This window comes from Canis aureus, chromosome 3 (genome assembly GCF_053574225.1).
Source record: "Canis aureus isolate CA01 chromosome 3, VMU_Caureus_v.1.0, whole genome shotgun sequence".
NCBI lineage: Eukaryota > Metazoa > Chordata > Mammalia > Carnivora > Canidae > Canis > Canis aureus.
The window spans coordinates 45,842,239-45,859,984 of record NC_135613.1 but is presented as its reverse complement, the minus strand read 5'-3'; the positions used below and the strand labels follow the sequence as shown (position 1 = coordinate 45,859,984).

The window sequence follows — 17,746 nt, the reverse complement described above, 5'->3', positions numbered from 1 at the left end:
TTCCCAACTAATATCAATACTTTTAGTAATGGCAATTAATTTGCTGACATATTTTCCCTACCCTCATCGCATCCCTCGGCACCCTTACACACTCGGATGCTTTAAAACGTTTCTTGAGCACATTTTACTAACACCTAATCCTTGGCTTCCCGGACGCTAATGGACAACTGGATTGACTTCAGAAAGTGTTCCTACAAACAGTGCTTTTCGAGGCTTGCCCTCTGTCTAGTTAGTGCCGCACTGTTAGGAGTTAGCTGCGATGAATGCACCCATCGCAACACTCAGGAAAGGCGCGCAACACCGCCCTGTGAGACAGTTCAACTCGTCTCTGATTAATTGCGCTAACCCAGTTCGTGTCCCCGCGAGAGAAACCGTATTCCTCCTCACATTGAACAGAAGAGTCTCGATTCATTATTGGCGGTGCAAGAGGGCGACTCCAGCACCTGGGCAGCTAGGGACTTGGAACGGATCGGGACCTGCCTCCGCGAGGCCCGCGGGGTACCTCAGCAACACCCTAGCACTAGAAGTTTGTAAAATCTGGAGTCACCTTGACCCACCCCCGGAGGTGAGGAAAGTTAGTCCTGGACTGGAGACGGGGTGAGTAAAACCAGAGACAGAGAACTTTCGCGAGCGAAAAACGCCGTCACGTTTTCCTGTTTTCGGTGTAGCTCAAGACCCAGAGAGTTTAAGGGTGGCTGGAGCAGGTGGCAGGACTCCGCCCACCACCGCGCTTCCACTCCCTCTGCTAGCACGCTCCACTCCCTCCGTGAGGTCCCGCCTCTTAGGCGCGCGCGAAGAATTGTCACGCCACGCATCCTGGGAATTGTAGTCTTGGCGCCGGGGGCCGCCTCAGGAGAAGCGACTCTGGCCTACATACCCCATAGTGCCGTGCGGCGCTGGCCGCTCCCGGATGTGTGCCTGGCGCCGGAAGAGAAGCCGGCCCCCCTCTCTCGGCCCGGCCATCTTGTGGGAAGAGCTGAAGCAGGCGCTCTTGGCTCGGCGCGGCCCGCTGCAATCCGTGGAGGAACGCGCCGCCGAGCCACCATCATGCCTGGGCACTTACAGGAAGGCTTCGGCTGCGTGGTCACCAACCGATTCGACCAGTTATTTGACGACGAATCGGACCCCTTTGAGGTGTTGAAGGCAGCAGAGAACAAGAAAAAAGAAGCCGGCGGGGGCGGCGTTGGGGGCCCTGGGGCCAAGAGCGCAGCTCAGGCCGCAGCCCAGACCAACTCCAACGCGGCAGGCAAACAGCTGCGTAAAGAGTCCCAGAAAGACCGCAAGAACCCGCTGCCCCCCAGCGTTGGCGTGGTTGACAAGAAAGAGGAGACGCAGCCGCCCGTGGCGCTTAAGAAAGAAGGTAAAGCTGTGGTGGAAGGTGGGGGAGACCGGGATGGAGGGAAGGAGCGAGGGGGACTTGCGGCTACCACTTGCTTTCGGAGTTCCGAGGGCCCGCGGGAGGCTTGGCCGCCGATTGCCTCCCATTTCTCCTCACGCTACAAAAGCCAGGTCCCGCGAAGGTGCCGGGAGCGTGGTAGCCCCAAGTTGAAGCCACCTGCGAGGCTCCTGGAGTCACCCCCTTCCCGCCTCAGTTTCTGAGCGGAGGAGCGTGCCCCGGAGATAAGCTGCTGCTGCTCGAGCGCGCTGCTGTCCTGGGAGGCTGTTGCCTTCCCGCCGGATTCCTTGGCGGGCAGGCGCGGCGACCGAGGTCTGAGGTCTGGGCGAGCTGGCCACTGACTGAAGCATTTGTAGTTACGGGCAGGCGTGGGGTCCACGGCCCCTTCCCACTCGGAGCTCGCCCTCGGCGTGCTGCTTTGAGGTGCGCTTGGCTCCTCTCCTGCCATCTTGTCCCACGAGGGCGCGGAGTACCCCCCAGCGAGACGCCGGGGGTCCGAGTGCACCTGACCTACTTCTGGGTTCTGTGGAGTGAGCTACGGCTTCAGGTGCCCCATGTGCCGTGTAGTCCCCTCTCCTCCCTTCAACTCGTAAGAACAACTAACTTGCTGGAGCGAATTAAGCTTTTGAGAAGACAAATGTGCTTACACTGTGGTAAGCAGAGGCGGGAATTCTGAACGAAGACTGGTTATTGCAGGAAATGCTGAGCTCGTCCTCTCTCCCCGACACCCCACCCCACCCCCTCACTCAATATTTCGTGTGGTGGCCCGGCCGGGGCCTCGTGGTGAATTGAGTGCAGAGGCTGTCACAACGTTAGCCCCAGCAGAGCGCTTTTGAATCTGTAGCTTTTTTCTCCACGTGTGCGTGAAGCATGGTCGGGATTCATTGGCGGGTAATAGTTGTTTCCAGAGGTCACTGTAAACTTCACAGGGTTGTCTTGAGGTTGATTTCTGCATTCTCTTATTGCTGGTTTGCCTTCTGTGTGGACGATAAAGCAAAAACAGTTGGAGGATAAAACGTGTACCCGATCAGCTCCGGAACTTTAAAAGTTGCCTTTTTATGTTAAAAGTTGAAATTACCTTTTACTGCCACGTGCTCCTGAAAGAAGTTGTTTCTCATTAGTTTTGAATTTTGTAGCATACAACTAATTTTCAGAATCACCAATTGTGTTAGGTTTTGGCTCAAGGTTTTTTTTTTTTTTTTTTTTTTTTTTTTTTAATACAGAACTTCTGTGATGCTTGGAATGAAGAACCTATGATGAATAAAACAAAATAATTAATTCTTGTATCAAAATTACAGGTTGGGGAGAAGCAGAATTTGGAGTGTTGGAAAGCTGGGTATACTTCGTTTAGACCAAATATCTATTCAGTCATCTTAAGTTTTAAAGCAACCTGTAGCACAGCTAAATAATTATTTAATTTCTGCGTTAAGGGACACAGGCCTGTGTTAATTATTATTTTTGCTCAAGTTTACCTCCTTGATCTCATTAATCCAAAAAAGTGCCTGAAAACGTTGAGCCTAATGTTTAAATCTTAAGTGTACCAGGTAGATGTGTTTCACCCATTTTGAATGTTTAAAGCATGAAACCTGGTTTAAACCCCTCAGTTGTTTTGATCATAAAGCCCATCTTGGAGGAGGTAAGCGCTTAACCTGGGACCTAGTATTTTAAATTACAGAGGTGGAGAATTATTATATGAGTTTATAACCAGAATGGAGTTCACCATTTAGTACTCTTTCCTTGGGAAAACTTCCATATTAGCTATCAACGTCTTCCTTAGATCAGCAATACATAGCAGTCTTGCTCTTAAATTGCATAAAACATAGTCTTAAAAGGGAAATGTTGAATGAAAAAGATTTTTTTTCAGACCCTACTACCTGTCAGTTGATGTTCAGGGGCATTGGAGAAGGATAGACTTGTAAAAAGTCCACTTCGTGCAGTGGGAAAAATTGCTACCTGATTATGTGATCTTTGCCTTTGAATATAGGTCCTGGCAAATGCTAGACATACCTTAGATACAGTATTTAACATGATAGGAGTTTTGTCACTTGTCTTTTGTCCATTTGAAGAATTTGAGAACTGACACCACAGAATGTCATCGCTAAAAATGTAGACCAAGGCGTTTTTAAATTTTGTTTTGTTTTTTTTTTTTTTCCGAAGCCTGGAATCGACTGAAAATCCAGTGAGTTTGCAAGTACATACAAGTAGGTTAAGAGAAGCTTGAATTTTTAAATGTCAGTCATAGGGTGAAATTATTTAGTAAATTTTTTAGGTTCTGTAAGCATAATAGTGAAATTGGGTGAGGAAGGAAGCCATTGTTCATTTGGGTGTGTTTGGCTTGGATATCATTGTAAGGACTGGTTCCATAGCTCCACCCCAATACACTATACCTATGACAACATTTGTTTAAGATGCCTTAAGATCTAATATTTATGGTTTATCCTGAGAGTTTATGTGGAATGGACCTTAAAATTTCATTTAACAGTTTGATATTTACCATTTGACTTTAGTTACAAGCAACTGTATGATGGGATATATACTGATGATGGGTTACTTTCTTTGAAGGAATCAGAGTGAGTCAACTTAAGATCTTGCTATAAAATCAGTTCCTCAGCTGCTTTTTGACTGTGTAAGAAATTATGGTTTGGGAGTTAGAACATACCTGAAATTTTACAGTCATGAACTTATTTACTTCAGGCCAACGATAATGCATGTTGGTTGCCTTTGTGGGCCTCAGATACCAACAGGAAAAAATGATACAGGGGGAAATCAGTAAACGCATCAGCCATCACTTAGTGCCACAAGTTTCTATTGCTTAAATACTGTTTTTAAAGGGGGTCCGTGTGTGTGTATATGTGTGTGTGGCTTTTAAAGATTCTTTTGAAACCTACCTGTTAGGGCAAAAAAAGAGAGAGCTCTCTAATAAACAACTGAACTATTTTCTAGTGGTTGCATAGCATTATGTTTTATTTAGTGCGTGTGTATGAATATGGGTAGAAACATGTGAATACATATATAAAAACTAATAGAGGAAAACAATACTTGTTTCTGGTTCATTAGTTATTTGAAACTATGGAGATCTAACCTTCAGTGCTATTTGTTTTCCTTTCAGTTTTGTAATTTCATAGAATTAGCACTTTTTACTGTAGTTTATTTCCTTCAAATCCTGTAAATAGTGTGGCCTTCACTTTTTCTGAGAGTCCTTATCTGATGAGTATGTTGATTTCCTTGGGTATTACTAATGAATGGCCAGTGGTGTTAATCTTTTTTAATATCTTTAAAGCCAAAATGTATCATATACCTAAAATTCCTTAAAAGTCAGAATTTTAAATTAAGACACTGGCATCTTGTGATGGGGAATAGTGGCTACCCTGATGACTTTCAAGTCAGTTACAGGTAGGGGAGGCATGATTTGGCAAACTAAACAAGTCTGAAACAAGTTTGTTGTCTTTAATAGGAATTTCTTAGGTACTTTGTTATATTTTATAGAGATGCCCAGTTTTTGCCTTTTTCAGCAGCAAGTGCTCGTTACTGGATTAAAAGAATGGCTTTTGTTTTTTCATCTTTTAGTAGTCTGCCTAGTTTTTTTGTTTTGCAAAAATAATTTGCTTATGCAGGTTATTTATCATTTCAGGAATAAGACGTGTTGGAAGAAGACCTGATCAACAGCTGCAGAGTGAAGGGAAAATAATTGATAGGAGACCAGAAAGGCGACCACCTCGTGAACGACGATTTGAAAAGCCACTTGAAGAAAAGGGTGAAGGAGGAGAATTTTCAGTTGATAGGCAAGATCTTTTTAATCTCTTCATGTTTTGTCAGTTTATAGAGTCATACCTTAACGCAAAGCTATAAATTGGGCATGATTAGCAAGGTAGCATTGTGGCTGGTTACATTTATCAGTTTTTCAGAGAAATAATCTGAGTGGATGCATTGTTCTACTAAGAACGTTTTAGTATCGATTTTTTGTGTTCAGTCTTGGATTTCTTGTAATGAAACACTTCAGTTGAATGAATGGACAGTTTCTTTTCCTTGTCATCCCCAGATGCTAGCAGGAGAGCCCTTCCTGTTGGGGATCTATTTACAGCAAAACATTACTCATATTATGCATGTTAGTTGTGTTTATTTTAATTTTGAAGTGTATTAGTGAGGTGTAGTGGTTTTACTGGATTATAACATGAATAATCATGGGAAAGTTATGGGCACTAGTAGTGAAGTTTCAGAGAAAGCAAAAATGTTCTTGTTTGGGGGGAGCTTCCTGGTCCTGATTTCTTTTATGTGTTTAGAAGTAGATTGTTTTGAGTTTTTTCTTTTAAGTTTTACTTTTTTGAGAGAGATGAGCAAGGGGAGAGGCACAGGGAGAAGGAGAAGCAGATTCCTGCTGAGCAGGGAGCCCACCCAACACAGGGTTCCATCCCAGGACATGGGATCATGAGCTGAAGGGATCATGAGCTGAAGGCAGATGCTCAACCGACTGAACCGCCCAGGCTCCCCTGTTTTAAATTTTCTAAAACATGTGTTTAACTATTAATTATTAGCCAGTAAATATGTTTTTACATTTGAGCCTTTGGATGCATTTGCTCTCCCCCCCCCCCTTCCTTCCAAATAAAAAAAATATATTTTTTATTTGTTATAGACCGATTATTGACCGGCCTATTCGAGGCCGTGGTGGTCTTGGAAGAGGTCGAGGAGGCCGCGGACGTGGAATGGGCCGAGGAGATGGATTTGATTCTCGTGGCAAACGTGAATTTGATAGGCATAGTGGAAGTGATAGATCGTAAGTCTTATATTGGTTTTTATTGTTTTTACATTGGAATTTACTTCTTTAATAAAACAAAATTTGAGTTTCTAGAATTAAAGAGTATTATGTTAACTCAGTTTTGTTAGTTCTTTTTCACATTACAGTGGCCTGAAGCATGAGGACAAACGTGGAGGTAGCGGATCTCACAACTGGGGAACTGTCAAAGACGAATTAACGTTGGTATTCTGATTTTTCTGAATAAATAACTTAAATAAGATTGATTCTATGCTTTATTAGAGTTTTAGAGTTTAACCATAACTCTTGTATTTTACTTGTCCCCGGGACAAGAACAAATGCTCTCATCTCAGAGCTACTTCCTTATAATATCTTGTTGGATATGTTTGAGTGCAATATATCATATGACAAGTTTTTCTACATTATGATACACATGAATTTTTCTTTTCATATGGCTATATAGCTTTTCCTGAAACCTTACAATTTAAGTTATTTGGGTATTCTGATTCTCTGTGTGCTTTTAGTAGTTCCTATTGTAGCAATTGGCCCTATGGTCATTAGAAGAATTTGATAGGCTGGGGAAGTTTTGTTTTAGAGGAAGCTACTCTGTCCTGCTACTTTCTAAATCAAATACTTGAACTATAGTTTGGATCAGAATGTATTTTTAAATTATTTTTTCTTAGAGGTCTACTGGGAAGTAAGTTTAGTAAGAAAAGGGTCTTAGGGAATGTGAGGATTTTAAATATGTAAAAAGAATCCTTAAGCTACATGTAAATGGACCTAGCTGCTTTTCTCTCTCTTTTTTCCTTAGAGAGTCCCCAAAATACATTCAGAAACAAATATCTTATAATTGCAGTGACTTGGATCAATCAAATGTGACTGAGGAAACACCTGAAGGTGAAGAACATCCAGTTGCAGACACTGAAAATAAGTAAGTGGTTTTATGGGTAGTGGTTTTATGTATGGTTTTACTCCATAGCATTGGAAGTAGTTTGGGTTTTTACCAAGAAAATAACATAGATTTAATGCTATTATTTGGTGTCTTTTAACAGGAGACTTGTACCCCTATTCCTCAAATAGTATCTATTTAGAGGAGTGCTTTACATATTCAATTTATTGGGCTATATAACGGTTTGAAAAATAGAATGGTTATTTCTATTTGAAAATACCATTGTTATCTCTGAAAAGATAAGGAATACATATTTAAGTGTGATACCTGTTTGCCATAAGAACAAAAATTAACTATTTAACCTGAGAATTGGGAGTAAGAATAAGTTGTCCTGCATTTTATTTAGCTATACTTTACTTGGTAGAGAAGTTGTAATGAATAATCCTGGTGACCATGGCTGTCCAGACTCTGAATAAGTGGGAACTAGAAGCTGAAGTTAGGGATTTCTAAAAATGGGACCAAATGGTTGACATAAGAGAAATTATAGTATTTATTTATTTTAAGGTTTTATTTATTTATGTATTTATGTATGTATGTATGTATTTATTTATTTATGTGAGAGAGAGTGGGGGGGGCAGAGACATAGGCAGAGGGAGATGCAGGCTCCCCGCAGGGGAGCCCAATGCAGTGCAGCACTGGAGCCCAATGCAGTGCTCTTTCCCAGGACCCCAGGATCACACCCTGAGCCAAAGACAGACACGAACCGCTGAGCCACCCAGGCATCCCCTTAACGAGCCAGGCGTCCAGAGAAATTACAGTATTTAGAACACATAGTTCAAAGTCCTTTGAACTTTATATAAATTCTATTCTGAGACAGTTTAATCCAGAAGATGTGACCTTTTTAAAATTTCTCTGGAATTTTTTTTCTTTCCATCAACATAGAATTTGGAACATAGCATTATTGGCTTGTTTTAAAATGTATGGGGAGAGCAAAAGGCCAGAATATGTTATCGATTCACTGGCTTTTCTTTTCTCAATCCTTTTCATTTTCTGAGTTTTTAGGTATAAGATTTGGTTTTGAAGTTTCTATTCAAGGGTGGAAGAATTGTAATGATACAAGTTATTCTGGTAGAAGTGATTTAATGCCTTCCTCTAGTTTCCATCAACCCAGGCAGAAATTCTATGCCAGTCATTTCTTACAGTATTATGGTTTAAAGTATTGAATTACCAGTTATTGAGGGCCTGTAACTCTTAACTGGAGGATATTTAAATTAGGGGATTCTTTGCTTTTTCTCCAAGAATTACTCCTACAGTGAACCATTACTGGTAATAGTATCATATTCCATTCCATATTCCATTCAGTTAGTTTGTTGAAGAAGGAATAGTAGTTGATTTACTATTAGAGTAGATAAAAATATATGGTATTAAGTATATGTTGAACTTGGGGTAATATAAATTCATTTATATAAAACAGTATGAAATCATAATTTTTAGTGGTAATGAAATTGTGATAGGTGACTGAAATGAACCTTAATATAAGTACTTAACAATGCCCAACACAACTGTTCCTTTAACAAAGCCCATGTTTAATGGCCTTAAGAGTGATTTGCAAAGATAGCTGTTTATCAGAAGAAATGATATATATTGACAGTGTATTACAAACAAATCCTTCATTCATTTCAGGAATGAAATAGGGGTTTTTAAGCTAAAGACCAAGGTGATATTAGAGCAGTCTCTAGTCTTACTCCAGGGTAGGGGAGAATGCAAATATAGAGTTGCATCTTGCATGTGAGCACATAGATTTAAGAAGCACAGAATGACTTTGATTAACTCCCTTATATATAGTTTCCAGGACTTCTGTTTTATTTCATTTGATCCTTACAACCTCTGAAGGTAGGTGTTGTGGTTTCATGATGTGGTAAAGGTATGCCAAGTTCTATTCTTGGCTGTGTCATGACTTGGGAGTAAGTAGGACCTTTTCTTGATCTTTAGTTTTCTCATTTGTAAAGTGACAGAGTTGGACTTGATGTTGATAGCCAAGATCTTTTTTTTTTAAGATTTTATTTATTTATTCATGAGAGACACACACCCCCACACACACACACACAGAGACACAGGCAGAGGGAGAAGCAGGCTCCCTGTGGGGAACCCAATGCGGGACTTGATCCTGGAACCCCGGGATCATGCCCTGGGCCAAATGCAGATGCTAAACCTCTGAGCCACCCAGGAGTCCCAAGATCTCATTAGTAAAATGTAAACTTGGTATAGGAAGTTTTAAGATAGAATTTGTCAAATGGTGAAGAGTAGAGTGGAAGGCAGATATTTGAGCTCTAAGGCTAACTGAATCACCTGCTATCTTTGGAAGGAATCAGAGCTCCCAAAATAGCAAACAACTTGTTTGGTGACAATTGCAAGTTGAGATTAGACTAAAATAATGAATTCCTAGGCCCATGCTTTGTTTTTATAAATAGGGAAAAGGATAGTGTATAATAGTTATATCCTGGGACTTGTATTTGGAAATAACTAATTTAGTATTCAGTACTGAAACTGCTGTGTTTTGTGGAAGGTTCCAAAACCAGTGAAACCACAGCCTCTCCTGTCCATATACAGGTTGGTTGAAAGTTTGGAGAACATAGGATTTTGGATTTGTGGGGACCTGGCTTTTAAAATTGTTTGCTGTTAAATGTTGATAAAAGCTAGAGGAACAGTTCTTTCATACTCTAAAATACGGATTTTGGTTGTTCACAAGTGTCCTAGATGATTGCCTTTATTTTTGTTACATGTGTTTTAGAAGTTAGGTCATCTGTTATCACATAAGGATACAGTTTTAAAGTACTGTGATTTTAAGAAATGTATATTTTGGATAAAGACAAAGATTGTTTATTACTGATAGTTGATCATTTCATAGTTTATGAAGTTGAATTGTATATTCCTTAGTTATCCATGCTTTCACAATTCAACAAGCACTGAATTTCTAGCCTCCACCAAGTTATGTGTTAACCATTGGGTGACAAGACTGGTATCCTCTTGTTCTTGGATAATCTTTTAAAGATTATCAAGCCAAGATTAACTTCTTCCTTTTGATCATAAGTTAAGATTTTATCAGCCCATTACCGCTATAAAACATGTTTTTTCGCAGGGAGAACGAAGTTGAAGAAGTAAAGGAAGAGGGTCCAAAAGAAATGACTTTGGATGAGTGGAAAGCTATTCAAAATAAGGATCGGGCAAAAGTAGAATTTAATATCCGAAAACCAAATGAAGGTGCTGATGGGCAGTGGAAGAAGGGATTTGTTCTTCATAAATCAAAGAGTGAAGAGGTAAAAAATTAAATTTTGTGATGTCTGAAAATGTGCAGATGTTTATTGAATGGTATTTATACTTTTTCAAAACATAGCTAATCTGTTTATAAAGAATAAAAACTTTACATAGGATCATTTGGGGTAGATAAGTTGCTCAAAAAGGAAATAAACTGCATTACCATATATTTCAAGAAAGGTAGTCCTTCAGTCAATAATGTATTTAATGTGGTGGTTTTGTTGTTTTTTTTCTAGAAAGCAATCAGGTGTTTATCATACAGTTACTAGTGTTTTAGAAATAAGGTAGGTCTTTTCAAAGTTGTGATAATATTTTTAAAAATCTTGCCTAACTGAATTGTTGAAAGGTTTGCATTTTCTTATGGTTTAACCTAAGACCGTAGCTTCATCAGTATTCAGTTTTCAGTTTTTCAAACTCTCTGCCTGTCATTTATAATGATCAAGACTCTTTAATAAATGATGCTGTACTTATTGAGGACTGATGTCTTAATAAGAACCAGCAAAGTAATTTACTAATGAAAATACTTGAGAAAGGTATGTTCGTGGTTTTTGATTGGGTAACAATCCCTGGAGCACGTTATTAGAGGAAAGTCCCACTGCTACATCATTTAAGGCTTATGCAAGTAGGAGATGCTAATCATAAAGTTAAATTGAAATGTTACTAAGGCAGTGTAATTAAAAGATTCAATGAGATATTGCATCTTCATTTTCTAAACAAATGGCTGTGAAACAAACTTGGAACATTGTAAAATAAAGGTTGAGACACTTATGGTTTAGAAATTATTTTTTAACAACATTGACTCCATAAAATAATATAAACAGGGATATGTTGTAAAGTGCGAAGTCGTGTCGGAAAAGACGTTTTGCTTCATTTGAATGCTTTTGCTTATTTAAAAAATTTTTTTTATAATTCTTGCAGATAGAGTTGTGTATCTGGGTTAAAGTATTCTTGATTAAAGAAACAATGAAAATTCATCTTGGGGAGATTGTTAATTTGTAGTAATGATTAAACTGCTTAGGTTAATATGGAAAAGATTTACTTAAGGTACCTTTGGCATAATTTGTAACTTTTTTGAGGTCTTCTCCAAAACAAGACACATACACAAAATACTGATACATTTTTCTTGATTCATTAATTACTCTGAAGTCTCTTCATGCATTTTGTAGACATCAGGTTAGGTATCATATTTTTACATTAAGCTTCTCAGAAATAACCGTTATATATAATTAGAAAGTTTTAAAATTAAAATGTGAAATTGATTATGAATAACTGAATTAGGGTATTAATTGACAGAGCTGAAGCCAAAGCTCTTATTTCCTGATTATCATTCACTGCTCTAGAAAAAAAACTTTGCAGATTTATCCTACTAGTTGTCTTAAAGGGATGTTCACCAACATTTAAACTTCCTCTATATTATTGTAATAAAACCTTTGAGGTGTTTCAGTAGTATATCAATTAGGCTTTTTTGCTTCTGTTTCCTAGAAACTTAAATGCTTCTAATTAATGAATTGATAATACTGTTTTGCAATAGCAAACAATTAGTATGTATAATTGACTTTGCAGGTTTTCTGGATTTACATTTAAACATTAATTTAAATTGACTTTATATATGTGTGTGTGTGTGTGTGTGTGTGTGTATATATATATATATAAAGAGCTTATTTATTCATGAGACACAGGGCGAGGCAGAGACACAGGCAGAGGGAGAAGCAGGCCCCATGCAGGAAGCCCGATGTGGGACTCAATCCCGGGTCTCCAGGATCAGGCCCTGAGCTGAATGCGGTGCTAAACTGCTGAGCCACCCAGGCTGCCCTAAAGTTGATATTTTAAGAAGAACCGTCTACTGCCTTTAGATTGGCTTAGCACTAAGGAATGACAATTAATTTGGATATTAGACAAAGGGGCGAAGACGCAGATATAAAATTCATTGGTACTTAGAGTGAGTGGTAAGTTATTAACAGTTGTGGTGTTACAGGATTTAAAAAGAACAAAATGTTCATTATTCCTTCAGAAAAGGATTGTACCTGCATTTAGAAAAACTAAAACACACTCCAAAGTACTATAAGAAAAGTTTGGAACTAGAAGGTGAAAATTTATTCATTCCAAACATACAGGAAAAAATTAGGAATTAAGCAGTGTAAAATTGTCCGGCTTTTGTTTTGTTTTTTTTACAGAGTGGGTGGTATACCTTATATATAAATACAAAGGAGGACCTGGATTTCACAAATATGTTGACATTAAGGTTACCTGGCTATATTTAAGGCTTGGATTTATTTGTGCTTATAGCTTTTCAAGGTTCCCTGATTTCACTTTTGAGTCTGTAATTCTGCAATTTTCCCAAGTCAGACTTAGAAGAGTGCAGACCCAGAATTTTCTTTAAAACTCACAAAGTGATTTAGTATTAATCCCTGATACAGACCTCCCATGCAATCTATCCAAAAGTCTTCATCAGGGGTTCACATTGGAATCTAATCTGAAGGACATATTTAAAATGTACTTACCCAAACTTCACTAAAGATTATGATTTGGTAGGTTTCAAATGGGCCCTAGAGACTTGAGTGGTTGTGATTACATACCTCTGATCAAGACTTGCCAATATCACATGTAGTTTATAAAGTTAAAAGTGAAAGGAACTCTTCCTTTAAGATCACAGCTGATCTCCAAGTTTACATATTACCTTAGTGGCATTGATATTTTTAAATTATCATTTGTTGTATTTGTTCACGAAGTACAGATTGGATTTTTGGTCTTTTTTTTTTAATGTTTTTTTTTTAAATTTTTATTTATTTATGATAGTCACACAGAGAGAGAGAGGCAGAGACACAGGCAGAAGGAGAGGCAGAGACACAGGCAGAGGGAGAAGCAGGCTCCATGCACCGGGAGCCTGACGTGGGATTCGATCCCGGGTCTCCAGGATCACGCTCTGGGCCAAAGGCAGGCGCTAAACCGCTGCGCCACCCAGGGATCCCTCTTTTTTTTTTTTTTTAAGCTTTTATTTATCCATGAGAGACCCAGAGAGAGGCAGAGACACAGGCAGAGGGAGAAGCAAGCTCTTTGCAGGGAGCCTGATGTGGGACTCGATCCCAGGATCACTCCCTGGGCCAAAGGCAGACACTAAACCGCTGAGCCACCCAGGAAATCCCGATTCTTGGTCTTTTTAAGAGAAAGCTCAATAATTAGAAATTTGCAGTGTTGCTTTCCTGTTAATCACCCCATGACCTACTCTTAAATTTTTAGGCTCATGCTGAAGATTCGGTTATGGACCATCATTTCCGGAAGCCAGCAAATGATATAACGTCTCAGCTGGAGATCAATTTTGGAGACCTTGGCCGCCCAGGACGTGGTGGCAGGGGAGGACGAGGTGGCCGTGGGCGTGGTGGACGTCCAAACCGTGGCAGCAGAACTGACAAGGTAATTTTAAGAATTCTTTTTAAAGTAATTTGAGGACCTCTTTTGGTAAATCAGTGCCCTGGGTCCTTTTGGGGCTAGGATTAGAAGGAAGAAGTAGTTAGATATACCTTCAAGAAATTACATTTTAGGCTGTATTTTTGCTTAAAAGCACTTAAATTGACTGAATAGTGCTTGCTAGTAAAGTTAAATTTTCACTTTTTTGAGTATTTGGTGCTGGTCATGGTGGTGTGCTAGGTATTTTATGTACTATGGCATTTCATTCTTGTTACTATATTGATATCCCCATTTTACAGAAGAGGAAATTTAGGTACAGGGAACCAAGTTAACTTGAGCTTTAGCTAAAGTCTACTTGAAATGCCAACTACCTCCTTTGCCTTGACTCTTGGCTACATTTTTGAGTATCAGTGTAGCATTTGTGTGCATAATTGTGTGACACTAACCGGATGATTATTGACACTTTTTCAATAATCTAGAAAAAACTAGACTGCAGTGTTGAGAGCTGGGATTCATTTTGGTCCTCCCTTTATAATTTAATGCCTCATACAGTGTATATGACAGGTTCTTAAATATTTTTATAGAAGACCTAGTGATTGATAAATTTTTACTCTGATCATTTGATGCCAAAGTATATGCTGTTAATGACTGAAATTAAAGTATTAGCAGTAACCTTTCCGTTAGGTTAATTCATGGTCTCTGTCTGGCTAGGAAACCAGTGACGTCCTCCTGAATTCTCAACCCATGATATGCAAATTGGGGACCTGATTGAATCTGTCAGTGTATTATAGTGGTAGCTTAATATCATAGAATGGTCACCGGTAATAATGGAGTGATTTCTTTTTCTTCATCTGAACATTAGGCTTTTTAAAGGGTCTGTGTTGTGTGTATGGATCTTTTAATACATTTTTGTTGTTACTTGTTCTTTGATTGTAAATAGCAGTTGGGTCCCTTCCTAACATTGATGAATGAATCATTATATATAATAGGTTTCTTATGCTGCTTTCAAATTGATGCCATTCTTATTTAGCAAGTGAGGAGAATAAAATACTAAAAAAGAATCCACATACATCCGTCATGTGAATCTACCTGTGTGATTTATTAGAAAATTAAACCCACGATGTTATTAAAGAATTTTCCTATTTTTTATTTTTTTAAGATTTTATTTATTTATTCATGAGAGAGATAGAGGCAGAGACACAGGCAGAGGGAGAAGCAGGCTCCATGCAGGGAGCCTGCCGTGGGACTTGATCCTGGGACTCCAGGACCATGCCCTAAGCCAAAGGCAGTGCTAAACTGCTGAGCCATCCAGGGGGTCCCCCCCCCCCCCTTTTTTTTTTAAAGATTTTACTTATTTATTCGAGAGAGGCAGAGACCTAGGCAGAGGAAGAAGCAGGCTCCATGTAGGGAGCCCAAGGTGGGACTCCATCCCGGGACTCCAGGATCATGCCCTGGGCCGAAAGCAGGCTCTACACCGCTGAGCCACCCAGGCATCCCGTCCTAGGTTTTGATAGACATTCAGGACAAGACTCATTGCAAATATTTATGGTCCTGATCCCTAACAATAAAGCTTTGACACATTTTTACATAGTACTTAATGTCAAGATTTTTTAGAGTTATATGCCTAAATGTAGACACTAGTAATCCAAGATTTGAGAATTGTTAATTTTGATTTGTTTCTTTTTCAGTCAAGTGCTTCTGCTCCTGATGTAGATGACCCTGAGGCATTCCCAGCTCTGGCTTAACTGGATGCCATAAGACAACCCTGGTTCCTTTGTGGACCCATCCCATCTGAGGTTTTGCATGCTTAAGGATCCCAAACGACTTAAGAATTTAAAAAAAAAAAAAAAAAAAAAAAAAGACTGTCATTCATACCATTCACACCTAAAGACTGAATTTTATCTGTTTTGAAAATGAACTTCTCTCGCTACACAGAAGTAACAATATGGTAGTCAGTTTTGTATTTAGAAATGTATTGGTAGCAGGGATGTTTTCATAATTTTCAGAGATTATGCATTCTTCATGAATACTTTTGTATTGCTGCTTGCAAATATGCATTTCCAAACTTGAAATATAGGTGTGAACAGTGTGTACCAGTTTAAAGCTTTCACTTCATTTGTGTTTTTTAATTAAGGATTTAGATGTTCTCCCAATTACAAACTGGTTTTAAATATTGGACATAATATCAGTTTTAATACCTGCTTTGCATTTTCACACATGGTCAGCTGGGTCATGTAAACTTTGATTTGTCAAATTTTATGCTGTGTGGAATACTAATACTATATGTATTTTAACTTAGTTTTAATATTTTCATTTCTGGGGAAAATCTTTTTTTCACTTCTCATGATAGCTGTTATATATGCTAAATCTTTATATACAGAAATATCAGTACTTGAACAAATTCAAAGCACATTGGTTTATTAACCCTTGCTCTTGCATGGTTCATTAGATTCAAATTTATAATTGACTCACAATTTCAACTATATTTACTTTTAAAATGTGTGACTTTCCCATTTTAAAAACCAGACTAGACACCTTATTGTTGAAAATTTAAGCTACTTATTGTTGATACACATCCTATCAAGTGAAGTAGTTTTATGGGTGTTGGGATTTTTTTTCCTCCAAAGGGTGGGTGGAACAAGTTGATTTGGCTACTGCATAATATTTAAACTTGTGTAAAATAAGTGTCTGGCCACTCAGTATGATTTGTGTGTGTGGAAGGTCCCAAATCAAAATTGTTCTTCCATAATCAATAACCCTTAAACCTTTCCTTTTTCTAAAGAAACCAAAGGGCACTGGTTTGTATGGTAAGATGGGGGAGTATGTTAATTTTTAGAATTTGGAAAGCAGACAGCTTTACTTTATACGGTTGGAACAGCAGCACCATCCATGAAATATACCAAAAATTTTACTGTTTCTGAATTTCCTATATTGCTTTTAATTTTGATTTTAAGTTGATAGAAGACTGTTCCACAGAAAGTGATAAGTATCTTTGACCTCTTCCTCCATTAGAAAATTAGATTAATGGATTCCTTAAATGGGAGCATCACCACTTACTAAAGCATACATGGAGAGAATTATCAACAGATTTTTTAGGATCTTTTTTTTTACTCTTATGCCACATTTATTAGTAAACAGGAAAGGAATTTTCATGTACAGTTTTAAAGATCTTTTGTCACTCAGTATTTTCTACCTGTGTATGGTAATGTCCAGTTTTAAAATATTGAAGATCTTAAATCATAAAATGTCTGCTATTTAGCTGATTCATTCTCCCATATACTCCTAAAAGAAATTGTACAGTACAAGAGTTAATTCATTTGGATTAGATTTATTAATCTAGTTACCTGCTGGTTGGACATCTTAGGAAGGAGGTAATTGGTTTTTAATGATGGATAAACTTTTGTGCTGGTGTTTTGGATCTTATGCTGAGCATGTTCTGCACTGGTGCTAATGTCTAATATAATTTTATATTTACAAACATACCTGCTACCCAGAGGCAAGTATTAATTTAGTCCATATGGACTATTGACCCCTCTTGAGATTGCAACATACACTCCTAAATCATTGTGGTTAGACTTGCAAGTATCTTAACTTGTTTCTGGACATGTAACGCGTTTATAAGCCTCTTGATTTTTAGCAACATATAGAAAACACCTATTAAAAACACTTCACAAGTTCTACTTAGTGTCAGCCATTGCTGGCATTCTGTCACTAGAGAATACAGCAATATCTGGTATGTTGCAAGCTTTCAAGATAGCCTCAACTTTAAAAAGTTGGTCCATTAGTTGTTTCTGATGGATGTAAATTTGCCTCCTAGTTCACTTTGTGTCAAGAGCTAAAACTGTGAACCTAACTTTCTCTTATTTGGTGGGTAATAACTGAAAATAAAGATTTTATTTTCATGCTCACTTCTTAAAAATCATGAAAACAATCAAATAGGAACCCATATATCGTCACATGTTTTCTGACCTGTGTGTGCACTCCAAGGTAA

At 38.5% G+C, this 17,746-nt stretch overlaps 1 protein-coding gene across 4 annotated transcripts; it reads left to right on the top strand.

Annotated features, from left to right (window-relative positions):
- Positions 1-927: 927 nt before the first annotated feature.
- Positions 928-17,663, top strand: SERBP1 (SERPINE1 mRNA binding protein 1). 4 transcript variants are annotated; one of them, XM_077892252.1, is made up of 8 exons: positions 928-1,360; positions 5,028-5,178; positions 6,027-6,167; positions 6,296-6,367; positions 7,003-7,077; positions 10,175-10,352; positions 13,588-13,761; positions 15,444-17,663. In XM_077892252.1, exons 1-8 carry the CDS (start codon positions 1,048-1,050, stop codon positions 15,498-15,500), a joined length of 1,161 nt encoding a protein of 386 aa, XP_077748378.1. In that variant the 5' UTR covers positions 928-1,047; the 3' UTR covers positions 15,501-17,663. The 4 variants fall into 4 exon arrangements, with proteins under 4 accessions (XP_077748378.1, XP_077748376.1, XP_077748377.1 ...); XM_077892250.1 differs by having other exon boundaries at positions 6,958-7,077; XM_077892251.1 differs by having other exon boundaries at positions 6,278-6,367.
- The last annotated feature ends 83 nt before the right edge of the window (positions 17,664-17,746 follow it).

Excerpts from the sequence above, each read along its gene's own strand:
- SERBP1 (XM_077892249.1), top strand. The coding sequence starts at position 1,048 with ATGCCTGGGCACTTACAGGAAGGCTTCGGCTGCGTGGTCACCAACCGA. Across the intron at positions 6,168-6,277 it reads CATAGTGGAAGTGATAGATC|TTCTTTTTCACATTACAGTG; the intron begins GTAAGTCTTATA and ends CAGTTTTGTTAG. Across the intron at positions 13,762-15,443 it reads GTGGCAGCAGAACTGACAAG|TCAAGTGCTTCTGCTCCTGA; the intron begins GTAATTTTAAGA and ends TTTCTTTTTCAG.